Source organism: Octopus bimaculoides, chromosome 6 (genome assembly GCF_046866305.1).
Source record: "Octopus bimaculoides isolate indiv1 chromosome 6, ASM4686630v1, whole genome shotgun sequence".
In the NCBI taxonomy this organism is placed as follows: Eukaryota; Metazoa; Mollusca; class Cephalopoda; order Octopoda; family Octopodidae; genus Octopus; species Octopus bimaculoides.
This window is the reverse complement of record NC_142933.1, coordinates 116,690,179-116,703,919: the sequence shown is the minus strand read 5'-3', so window position 1 is coordinate 116,703,919 and position 13,741 is coordinate 116,690,179. Positions and strand designations below refer to the sequence as shown.

Genomic DNA, 13,741 nt, shown 5'->3' with positions numbered 1-13,741 from the left:
AAGTGCCAGACTAACGGATAATTCTACGCACACACGCATACACACACAAACACACACACACACACACAGACACACACACATTTCTAACATTGGTATACGATCTTAAATTTTTAGTGAGGGTAAATTAGATTAACTCGATCTCAGTATATTATTCACTAATAATTATTTTATCGACCTCGAAAAGATGAAAGAAAAGGACCTCGGCGGGATTTGAACTCAGAGTCGAAAGGGAAGTAAATAAATACCACAAAATCTTTTAACTGTCGCTATAACGTTTCAGTCAATATACTACCACACTCAGTGGAGGCGCAATGGCCCAGTGGTTAGGGCAGCGGACTCGCGGTCATAGGATTATGGTTTCGATTCCCAGACCAGGCGTTGTGAGTGTTTATTGAGCGAAAATACCTAAAGCTCCACGAGGCTCCGGCAGGGGATGGTGTTGAACCCTGCTGTACTCTTTCACCACAACTTTCCCTCACTCTTACTTCCAGTTTCTGTTGTGCCTGTAATTCAAAGGGTCAGCCTTGTCACACTGTGTCACGCTGAATATCCCCGAGAACTACGTTAAGGGTACACGTGTCTGTGGAGTGCTCAGCCACTTGCACGTTAATTTCACGAGCAGACTGTCCCGTTGATCGGATCAACTGGAACCCTCAACGTCGTAAGCGACGGAGTGCCAACAACAACTACCACACTCAAACTGACACGCATGCGAGCACCCACTCCACTGATGGTTTGCATCTCTTTTAACCCATACATAATTATGTATGATAATTTGTTATAATAGGTAATTGGGTGGACACTGGCGACTTTGTACAACATTTGCATTCATTTGAATATTTATATATCGGGGGCTTTTGTGCAGCTTCTATGAGCAGGGGTGGAATTTGGGGAATTTACTGATAACAGCGAAAGCCTCCTAGGAGTTTACTCATATATTCGTATACAGTAGACCCTCGACTATCGCGAGTGTTACGTTCCAAGACCCCCCCCCCCCCCCCGTGGTAGATGAAAATCCTCGAAGTAGGGACAGTACTGTACTGTATATTTAAAACAAATTTTTTTATAGTTTGTATATATTTATTTTATTATAATTGCAAAACAACACCACGGTGGAATCTTAATAATAAACCGCAATAGGTGAACCACGATAGGTGAACCGCAATAGGTGAACCGCGATATGGTGAAGGATTACTGTAGTGGAATTTAATCCTGAAACTGCTTGTCAAATAACCAGAATTAAGAACTCTACGTGAATTTCATTTTGTGTAGTGTAATTTTATCCCTTGATTTTAACTGTGAGTTCGAGTGTTCCACTAAGTATATTTAGAACAGAAAACAAAAGATGAGAGGATAGTTTTTAAGATGTTTAATTGCAACATCTTACACAAGTTTCATTAGCATAAGGTGATTACTGGTTACGTAATGCAAAATTACTTACTACGCAAACTACATTGGCTGTTAAATCGTGCGAGACGTTCAATTACTAAACGTAATAGTGCTGGAGAGAACATGTGACAGGAGCAGTAACCTTCGGTGAGATGGCTCACAACTTTTCACAGGACAGACCATGGTAAAGCAGAAATGACAAAGTGCGTTATACTCATGACTTTGAAATAGATGTGGTAGTTTTCTTAGCGACTGTTACATTGTTTCTTCCTCACGGTTGTTTTCCTATGAGGCACGTTAAAGTGAGACCACCATAAAATTTGGCTTTGTCGGTTACAAGTTGTCAGTTTAACAATGTGTAATAGAGATATCTACTCCAACAGATGTAAACGTACACATATGACATACATATACACATATTTACACAAAGACTTCCACACAGGCAGACTGGCTCCCCCTCTCTCCCTTTCTCTTTCCCCTTTCTCTCTCTCTCTCTCTCTCACACACAAACACACACAAACAAACACATGTCCATGAGAACAACAGTTAGGATGAAATAATGAAACCGTCGCTTAGAAAACGACCACATCTATTTCTAAAGATGTGTTGATAAACACTCTTACCCATTTCTGCTTCACCATGTCCTATCCTGATAGCAAAATAACAACCTTTCACTATCTTTTCACTGCAGTCGCGGGCCATCTCTGACATGAAGCTCCAATTGTTATGATTTTTATTCTTGTTACTTAACACTCTGTTAACCATAAACGAACATACTTATGAAGGAAAGTATTCCATCCATGCTGATATCGTCTATAATGGAACCAAGATTGCCAGTTAATCCGTGGGGTGTGTATATATATCGATTTCAAATTTTGGCACAAAATCAGAAGTTTTAGGGGAGGAGGCAAGTCGATGACGTCGACCAAGTGCTTAGCTGGTACTTACTTTATCGACCCTGAAAGATGAAAAGCAAAGTCGACCTCATCGGAACTTGAACTCAGAACGTAACGACGGACGGATGCCGCTAAGCATTTTTGCCCGACATTGCTAACGATTCTGCTAGCTCACCACCTTCTGTAGTGTATATATTAAATGCAAGACACGTGACAGACAACTGTGAACAACGATAGTATTGTTTAAGCATTTATTAAAATTATAGTTAAGAAAATCAAGACAAACGATGCGCAGTGCTGTGATGAACCACCTCGTAGTTTTAATCCTTCTCCATTGCAGCCATCCACGTCACAGGTTCGAATGCAAGATGTTTTTTTACGGCTAGCAGTCACATTTTTCACAATGCATTTTTCTTCCACGTACATCGAAATACAATCTCTTGCAAAACGAAGCTGCATACCTTGAAAAGAAATAAAGCAACACTTAATTAAATGAATAATACTTTAAACATGTTTAACTCTAGCATGAATCTTCAGTTGCTGTGATTGTTATGACTATCAACTATAAAACAACAAACGAAACTGTTCCAGCGAGGCCCATCCCATCACCTTTTTTCTTTTTTTTGCAAACGATATTATCCAATGTCTCCTTTTATTTAAAAGCACTTACTAAATTTATAGCCACAAAATCAAGATAAAAGTTGCGTGGTGCTGTCATTCGAAGGAGAATGATTTGGCTGTTAATTCTAGCAGAGTAAGAGACCATAGAGAGGTCCTGTCATTGGCTCAACTTTAAAAATGGTGTGGGAATTAAATCACATGACTGATTATAAATTGCTAAAAAGCGAATCGAAATTGGTTGAAGAAATCAGGTCACAGGAAATTTGTTTCAAGTGTATTAATTAAAGAATATTAATTAAAGAATATTAATTAAAGAATATTAAGTTATACTTGCCAAGGCACGTGAATTATGTTTTTAGGGGAGAAAAGAATGGAGTGTTGCACTATTCATGTTTTTTTTTTTACTTGGAAATTGCACCAGTTGAATATTGAGGTAGGTGCAATCGACTTACCCCTTGCCCCGAACTTACTGACTTTGTGCCAAAATTTGAAATTAATATTTGAAGGCACTGACCGAATAAACAATCTGTCATCGGTTCGTATTGTGTCCGGTGTTGTGCTCTGTCCATCAATGGTCAAGATTGATAGATCTAAATGCAGTATAGAATTTTGCCTAACACAATCACAATTCAAATTGTCTACATTCTTAAACGATATCATGGTTAATATATTATTAAATTGTATTATTTTGATTCTTATCTTTAAAGAATATTTTAAAAATAGATTAGCACAATAAACAAATTTGTGTTGCCGGAAACAAAATAAAACAATGGTATCCATTCTTAGAAGGTTATATAAGGCAGTGAATTGGCAGAAACGTTGGCACGCCGGACAAAATGTTTAGCGGCGTTTCACTCGTCGCCAGGGCCGATTTGCCTTCCAGCCTTTCATGGTCGATGAAGTAAGTACCATTTGAGTATTGGGATCGATGTGATCGATTAGCCCCATTCCCCCAAATTTCAGGCCTTGTGCCTATAGTAGAAGGGATTATTAAAAGGTTATCAGTATCAAGCTGGTAGAATCGTAAGTACACCGACCAAAATGCTTAACGGCATTTTTTCCGGCTCTTTACGTGTTGAATTAAAATTCCGCCGAGGTCGACTTTTCCTTTTATCCTTTCGGGGTCGATAAAATAAGTATCGGTTGAGCACTGGGATCGATGTAATCGGCTTACTCCTCCCTTACAATTGCTAGCCTTGTACCGAAATTTGAAACAATTAGAAAATTCTACGCGAAATATATAAAAATGTTAGTTAATTAAAAAAAATAAAAAGATTATGATAATTTAAAGACTTTATCTCTAGAAATTCAATAATTTAAAATATTCTACCGGCAGACTGAGAGTGAACGAAAAAAGTTATGCTGTTCAACAGCCTGCTAGTTGAGGAACCATATCTCTATCTATACCCTGTGATTAAGCTATATCTCCCATACAACCCATTTCTCTCTGCAATGTACTTCTCTCTACAACAGGGGTGGAGAACCCCCCCCGCTTGCAGGCGCAATTGCTTCCGTGAGCCCATTTTATTGCACCCGCAGGCTGGTATACTTGCATGTACAAATGTAGTAAATTTTTCAATTATAAAATTTATACAATATTCGTATGTCTATTTGCGACAATAGGTAGCAAAACGGCTATACTCGAACAGAAAATCGTCCGGTAATTGCCATTGGAACGGAAATTTTGTTCTTACTATAAAACACATATTTCTAGGTTTGTATCACCTCCTTGAGACCCAACTGCTCTTTAGCTGAAAAATATGGAATACTTCATAAGTAATATAAACGTCCTAAATTCAGTGGCGGCGTTAATGAGAATATTACACATTAATTTAATGTCTTATACTTATCTTTATAAATATGTCTCGAATTACACATCGATATATACAAGATTCACACAGATATAAGAGTTAGAACTTGTAATCCGCTCGCGGACCTTTTTCTTTGGGAATTTTTGCCCGCCGCACTAAAAAAGTTTCCTCACCCCTGCTCCACAACATAGCTCTTACTATAATTTATATAGAAGCCATACCTCGCTAGTAAAAAGGTATATTTCCATTTACAAAATACCCTTAATTACAATGTTCTGGTATAGATGAATACTTCCTCTCTACAATCAGCCTGTATAAAAGATGTCGATCGACATACTAGCTAGTACTCCAGTCTCTCTCAACTCAAATCTAACCACCTGAGAAAAGCACATATTGCATAACTTAATTCTGGATTCCCTAAACATAAGAAAAAGATGGGATGGCCGCGGATGGAATGCCTTTAAATCATAATTTTTGCTTCATCAGAACAACAACTGCAGAAATAATAATAATAATAACAATAGCAACAATGGCAACAACCTACTGGTATAACATATACACCTCTTCCCAATAAAAGGTCTGTTAGTGTTTTCTGTAAGCTGTGCGTTTGTGTATGCACACACTTGTATTACAGCGAGCTGTAAAAGAAAAAAAGAATATGCGCACACAAGGTTTTCAAGATGAAATCAGATTGTTTTGTAACTGAAGATGATTACGCAAATAATTTGCAAAGAAAGGCAAAATTTGTACAAAGAAGTTTTCTACGCACATTCACAGTAAAAAGTTAGAGAAAACATTGCTGAAATTGTAGAGATTAATAGCTCAGCGACGTCATCTACACAAAGTAGCAACAATTAAATTGATGTTAACATATTTAATGTAACAAGTTTCAATAAACTCATTGGAACTAATTATGCAGTGAAGAAAACACAACACTAACCCAGTAATTAATATTTTAATCACTTCAGCAAGTACAGCAGACAACATCGGACATGTTTCGGTATTAGTAGACATCTTCAGTGAACTATAGTTTTTGCTGTACCTCTCAAATTGTGTTAATGTTATATTAACACTATTATCAGTAAATATATGACATGTTTTGAGAGGCTCCACTCTGTTTAAAGTATTCAGGTCAGGTCTCCAGTTTGCAAATAATTTTCTCTCTTTTTCTCTGCAATCTTAGAAATCCTGAAAAAGGTCATGGATGATGCAGCCATTCCTTTTCTGTCTATATCAGTAAAGAAACTCTAACGAAATACATTAAAAAGAAAATAATGAATATTTATTGTAAAATATTCCAAACAATCTAACAAACAGTTCGAATATAGGGATAATAACAACCAAAACAGCGACACCTGTAGAGATTCATGCACTTAAATCGTTCATAGTGGCTGTATTAAAATTAACCCTGTCTCGATTTTAACGCAAACAAAATAAACAAAATAATTAGAATGAACACAATACCAAGAATAAAAAGAAAGCGGGAGAATTCTCTGAAATTAGACGTTGCTTATTTGCTGCAGAATATAATCCATAAGAGATAGAATAATATATATATCTGATTAGAATTACCTTTAAGACAGCAACTACGGTAAATACTTCCAACCAAGGAACGAAAATCCTCTCAGCCAAGGGAAGAAAAGTTATGGCACTATTTGCTGTTGTTTTAAAATCGAAAACTCAATCAAAACTCAGGCTGAGTTTAAACTTGTGTTCCAGTACATGGAGTAAAAAAATACTAGGCTGACCATAAGGGGCTTTGGAAACGATGTGGATGCTTGGCTGGACGTTACTTTTGTATCATAGTAGGATGAGTGGTTAAAGTAGAGCTAATGAAATATGACATATAATCAAAGCCGTACCAGAACTGTATCCAGTAAAAAGGGCGCTGAAACGAAAGGCATTAGATTGATGGTACAGGGCAAAAAATCTAGTTGCTACTTATGTCATTGTAAGATCCTTTTATTTTGCAGAACTTGAAAGAATCTTTTACTTGAAGAATTTTAATGAACGTTACCCAAGAAAATGAGTAAAGAAAGTATAGAAGACCATCCAAGTGCAACAAGAACAACAAACTCCAGTTTCCAGAACATCATCAAATCAAAATTCTGGGAATGAAGGGAAATTGCATTATGCCAGTTCGAGAAACAAGAATGATATTGGTTTCAAATTTTGGCCCTATGCCAGCAAATTCAGAGAAGGTAAGTCGATTAAATCGATCCCAGTGCACAACTGGTACTTAGTTTTACCGATCTCGAAATGATGAAAAGCAGAGTCGACCCTAGCAGAATTTGAACTCAGGACGTAAGGACGGACAATATTACGCTAAACATCTTGCCCGGCGTGTTTATGATTCTGCCAGCTCGCCACCATTAACACCACTGTAATGTTGTGTGACTAGAAATTTGTAGCAGTTGCAAAGGAAATGCTCAAACACTCGAGGAAACACAAAAGCGGGAAACACATTCCCTCTTAAATTATAAGTCAACTTAAAGTTGATTAAACGAAGAGAAAGAAAAATCTCTTCCAAACAACAACGGTGCTGCTCGCTAGAAAATTAAAGAAGAAAATAAAGAGAAAGACGAAGAACTGACTTTCACTGTCCTTTGAAAAATTAAGACCGATAACTAAGAGATAAATCACATACACAACACCAATCAGATCACACACCCTAATACGAACAAAAGGATATTAACTACCCAATCACAAACACAAGCATTAAAGAACTAATAGATCACATACACCAACATACAAGTATCACACACAATAACTAACTACATGACATTAACTAATGGCATTCCATTACACATAAAAGTCATCTAGATATCACAGCATACATACAACGTTTTTAAGAGAGACAAAATAAAAATGCTACTGAAAGCACCCACATCCAACCAGAAGAACGAAATACATGTCCTTCAATAGGAATAAGGCAAGTGACCCTTTTTAATCTTTCTCCTGTTCAACATGGCCTTAGTCAGAATAGGCAGTATAAATGCACATAGCTTGGATTCACATTGGAAGCAAGGCCGCCTGCTCGACTACCTCAAGTCACTCGGTATATATGTGTGGTGACCTGCGAGACCAAAGATTCCGATCCACAAGACTTCATGCCCATTTCTGGTGTATACGAAGTTTAATTATCTCCAAGTCGACCAGTAATCATTCAGTATCATGCATTCGGTCAGTCAAGGCTGTCCCATCTCTTCTGTATGTATTGACTCCTGAACCATGATAGCAGAAGTTAGAGACGTTGAGAAGCATCTCGCAGGAACCTAGGATATGGAAGAACCGTGTCGGCATACGCGGAAGATGTCACTGTAAAGTGTCGGACACCAGGCATATCAAAGTAATCAGTGCTGCTCTAAGGGACTATGTGGCGGTGACAGGAGCAAAAACCAATCAAGAAAAGTGGGCGTGCAGTCCATGCTGTTCAACAGCGTTGTGGTTTGCTAGACGGACGGACCGTTTAAATTAATTGGGGTATGGTTTGGTCAAGACCTTTATGTGGAGAAAAATTGGGATGAAATGACTATCAGAGAGGCTTATCTCACCCAGAAGAAAAGCTATCGCCGAGAGGTCGGACAGAGGTGGCAAACGCTTACATCACCTCCGTCATATATTATTGTCTGACCGTCGTGCCTTTCTCATTAGACTAGAACGCCCATTCTTCCGATTTATTTGATAGGGACACATTCCGCTGATAAGGCGCTGTATTTGCTGTTAACACTCATTGAGTGGGTGATTAGGCATGTCGTAACTGATGATGCACAAACATGCGCCAAGGTTGCCATATCTCCATCGTTTCCTTGGCGGTGGTCATGTGTGGCCACCGTTTGTTAGACTTGCTTTTCTACCTCTCGTCTCTTTGATAGAGCTGCAGTCCTGGATCAAATGTTGATTGGGACAGGACGCTTGGCACCTATAGTGTCGTTAGGTGTTCATAGCCCTCTACCAGTCGGGCAATGCGGTCGGTGAAAGTTTTGTTTTAGATTTCTATTGCGGGTTAGTGGCAAGCAAGAGCAACAACGTTCTCGGGGAGTCTCTGGTTGTCGACTAGTATCAACTGGCTAGTGTGTTTTAGAGGACTTTCGGGACGGAGTTCTTGTATAATTTCCAGCAATCCCTATCCTGACAGTACTATCGGTTGTTGGGGTGCATTGCCAATTCGAGATAAACTCTATAGGCATGGAAGTACTGTTAAACGGACCTACCTGAGATGTGCGCAGAGCGACTAAGCTCTTTTACATGCAATCGTTCAATGCCTGAGCATTGCTGACTTATGAAGTTATTTTAAACACCAGTAGTCGCGTATAGGACGACCTGTCTTTATCTATCTGATGGTCTTAACAAAAGAGGTTGTGTGATGGAGTGGACTGAAAGGGCTGAAGGCAAATATCTTTAGCTAAGCCCTTATCACCTTTTTCAAATTTCATAGGAAGTCATTTAGCCAAGCCTTTACCATCTTTTTCGAGATTCATAGGAAACAGAAATCGAGGGTGAAGAGAGAAGTGTTGCCTTCAAGTAATTTTGCTGAACTGTGGATAAGAGTGGCAAGGATGGTCCGACTGAAGGAGCTTGCACTTAGCATGGACCTGTAGATTAGGAGAAGAGGGTAGGCAGAGGGTACTTGCCCTACTGGTCAGGAACACCGTGGTTTTGTGGGGTTTCCACGAGCAGCTCCGGAAGTCTTCCCTCTTCTGGCGGAAATAGTTCTTTGATTTTTTGGTTTCTGTTATTTTACTGTTTACATCCATTTATATAACTCTAATATGTATTGTATCGTACTGTACTGTCCTCGATCGTTTTGTAAACTCTTAGTGGTTAATGAGAAAAACATTGTCGTCGTCGTCGTCGTCGTCGTCGTCGTCGTCATCATCATCATCATTAAGGCAGCGAGCTGGCAGAAGCATTACCATGCCAGGCAGAGTGCTTAGCGGCATTTCGTCCGTCTTTACGTTCTTACTTCAAATGCTGCCGAGGTCGACTTTGCCTTCATCCTTTCCGAGTCGACAAAATAAGTTCTAGCTTACCCCCTCCCTCGAAATTGCTGGCACAAGGCCAGCAATTTCGAGGGAGTGAGGTAAGTCGATTACATCGACCCCAATACTCAGCTGGAACTTATTTTATCGACCCGGAAAGGATGAAAGGCAAAGTCGACCTCGGCAGCATTTGAACTAAGAACGTAAAGACGGACGAAATACCGCTAAGCTTTCGGCCCGGCGTGCAAACGATTCTACCAGATCACCGCCTTAATTGACTAAAGCAATATTGAAGAAGAGTTTGTAAATAAGTGAAGTTTCTTACTCCTTAAATAATTTCTTAAGTTGAAGACGTAAGTAAAAGATGAAGTAAAAGTTTTGATTTGAGTTTCCTTATCTAATCGCTACCAAAACGAAATTGTAGCATATAAATAACAATATAAAAATACAAACTTGGTTCGGTAGTTATAGCTTAAGATTTAAGCGTCAAATTTGATATTAAAACATAGCTTAACATATTCAGTTTTTCATTTCGCAGCTAGAGAAAACCAGCCGAATGAAAATGCGAGGTTAATTTACTAATAATTATCTGAAGAAGTTTGAAACGCATAGCAGGTTAAAATGCTAATATAGAACAAAATCAAATTCTCAAGTCACAGACTATTAACGGCATATTTATTATAATGACTATCTCATAGCAAAAGTCATAACAGTAAGTTTTATTAGTTTTTAAAACCTTCGTGAGTGTAAATTAGCAAATTCCCTTGCTTTGTCCACCAGAAAAAGACATCTCTACTCTCTGTAACATATTAATGTCCAGCAGCTTTGAACATGACATTCAATTTTATAGTTAATAGCATGGTCATGTTCTCTTCGACTTTCTCAGTTTCATTGCCCTTTTCAATGGGAAACATTCCGTTTAATTATGCCGCAGCTTCTGATCAATACAGCTGTGTCATCTCTTGATTAGAAACATTGATTCCGAGTAACTGTTGAATTGCATCGGTAGATTTACGATATGCATTAATTTTGTCTAATCTGACAACAGATTTATCACATAGTATCTGTGTAATATGTACACTGCATGCGTTAAGTAACAAGGTTATATCAAGAGACAAGAACAGAGTTGGGCTACTCTTCGAAAACAATCCCGAAATCAAACTAAAAGAACACATATACCCTACAAATTCGCTCGTGTTTATTGTGGTTTATCTCCGGTTCGGCTTGGGATTGATCAGACCTATGATCATCGGCATTCTTCCTTTTTAAGACAGTAAAGTGTGGTTTGAAATAAATTTAGCTGTTTTTTTTTATAAACTTGTATGTCTCTCTAGATGCGAACATGTCCTACACTACTACATCGTTTACTGGTTGCTGAGATTTGCGCAACTGATTGAGCTATGCTATTTACTATTCAACTTGATTATCACATTGCTAATTCATGTATCAAATGTATACTATACTGCCATAGTAACACTGAGAAAACATATTAACATACCCCATTTCTGGGTTTTCATCAATGTTCGTAATGAATATATAAATGTTACTACGAAACAATAACATCGGATATAAACCCGACAAGAGATTCTTGATCTTATTAAATAATTGGGAGTGAAACATAAATAAAGCGTTATAAACTCTTGACTTTGTTTTCATAATCTTAATTAATTCAACAAATATATTCAACGCAATTAAACCCAACACACATCCTGTTTAACTATTGAGATGTAGTCTCGTCTTCTCTTTCCTCCCTTGTTACTCAAATAAAATTCATAGCCACTACACTTCTATGACATTTAGACACATACACACACACACACACACACACACACACACACACACACACACACACACACACACACACACACACACACACACACACATATTTCTGTATGAGTTAGAGGTTATGAAGCCGTATAAGGGATATTGAACATCCAATACACGACTGGATGTGTACCTAATTATTTATAACCAAGTGGAGAGGATATACAATCGACAAACATCAGCCAGGAAACATTCAATTATATCTATTTGTTAAATGATTATAAACATATGTATGAGTGATACAAAATAATGAATGAAATAAGTCAATGCCTGCAAACACACGCACACACACACACACACACACACACACACACACACACACACACACACACACACATATATATACATACATACACACACACATGCGTGTTTATGCATGTTTGTATTTATGCATGATTAGAGGTCTTCCGTGTGGTCTCTTCCGCTCACGCGAGTAACACTGGACAACTTCACGGGTCCACCGATCGTCTGTGAACCTGGCAACCTCCTAACCAGCCCATCGTAGCTTCGCGTGGTGGTATTCTGTGACACGTCATTCACTCCAGTTCTGTCTCTGATCTTCTCGTTCTGAATTTGATCCCTTAGCGAGATTCCCAACATCGAACTTTCTATGGTTCTCTACGCCGCAAGCAGATGTTGTTTTTCTACATTCATCAAGGCCCAGGTCTCACATGCGTACAGCATTGCAGGCAAGACAGTACTATTGAAGGTGGGAAGATGATTTAAGAAGAATGTTAGGGAGCAACGCGAAGGAGAATGGCGAGAAAACGAGGGAAATGGAGTGAATGCTGTGACTAGCGGAGCCGACTCGGCACCAGACAGCCTGGCCGATCCAGGTGATCCAGGTACTTATGTACGTGTGCGCTTATGTATGTGTCTATTTATGTACGTGTGTGTGTATTTATGTATGTGTGTGATTATGTATGTGTGGATTTATGCGTGCGTTTTCATGTGTAGTACAAGTGAGACAGGTTTACAGTGCATTGGAAACAACTTCGAAATTATATTATTTTAACGTCAGATTTGAAATAACTTCTTAATACCGCGGTCAATGTGTTTATGAATGTGCGTATGTATGTATGTATGTACGTATGTATGTATGTATGTATGTATGTGTGTGTGTTTGTATGTATGTATGCGTGTATGTATGCGTGTATGTATGTATGTATGTATGTATGTATGTATGTATGTATGTATGTATGTATGTGTGTGTGTATGTATGTGTATATATGTGTGTATATGTGTGTATGTTTGTGTGTGAATGTGTGTATGTGTGCATGTGTGTGTATATTTAGGGAATGTGAAATTGGAAAATGGTAAAATTGGAATTTGAATGGAAACAAAGTTAAACTACATTGAGTAGTGAGGTAAAAAAAAAAGGTAGCAGAAAACCGTTACTTCTGATTCTGGCCTTAAATTTTAGCGGTAACTGTCACATTTTGATGCCACTAACCAATAGTTTAATTTCGTTTCCTATTATTATTTTCCTTATCCCTGCAAATTTCAGTTTTTCTATTTTTTAATTTAACATTCCCTAAGTACATACGTACTTACACATACATGGACGCACACACGAGCATCCACACACACACATGCACACACACGCACGCTCACACACAAACACACACACACAGACGTACACACTGGCATTCACACACACAGGAACCTACTCTCACACATGCACAAACACAAATACTGCCAACCCCGACCACCACCACCACCACAACCACCACTGCCACCACCACTACCACTACAAACAACAACAAGCGATTGTTATTTTCTTTAGATCACTGGAAGAATGGATAGAATAGTCGATGTCGGTGGTATCTAATCTGGAAACTAGGCTGTCCCATAATAATTATTTCTTATAGAGGAAGACATCTATATCTACTTTGAACAACAAAAAACAACAACAAAAACAACATTGGGATTATGTGATATTATGTATTTGCCAAAGTTATTAGTGAAGTAAGTGAAAATAAGCTGTAATCTTTGTCTGAGAATATATTTTACCAATGCTAAGCACAGGTAAATTCAAATCAAAATCTTGTTTACGCTTCTGTAAGATGCTCTAGTTTCTTTCAGAAACTTAGAAGACATAAATAAGCGATCCCTGATGAGTAGTTAATGAAAGACGAAACTTGTCAGTGTGAAGTATCATATTAAACTGGCTAAATTGGCAATAATTTTTATCTCAGGGTGAAATTTCGTAGTGAGA

At 38.2% G+C, this 13,741-nt stretch overlaps 1 protein-coding gene across 4 annotated transcripts in view; it reads right to left on the bottom strand.

Moving 5' to 3' along the window:
• Positions 1–2,522: 2,522 nt before the first annotated feature.
• LOC106882999 (uncharacterized) overlaps positions 2,523–13,741 on the bottom strand; it is a 230,679-nt gene continuing 219,460 nt past the window's right edge. For all 4 annotated transcript variants that reach the window (XM_089354481.1, XM_014933857.3, XM_089354483.1 and 1 more), the window contains one exon: positions 2,523–2,746. In XM_089354481.1, coding sequence (XP_089210607.1) covers positions 2,529–2,746 — 218 coding nt within the window. In that variant the 3' untranslated portion in view covers positions 2,523–2,528. The remainder of the gene's footprint in view (positions 2,747–13,741) is intronic.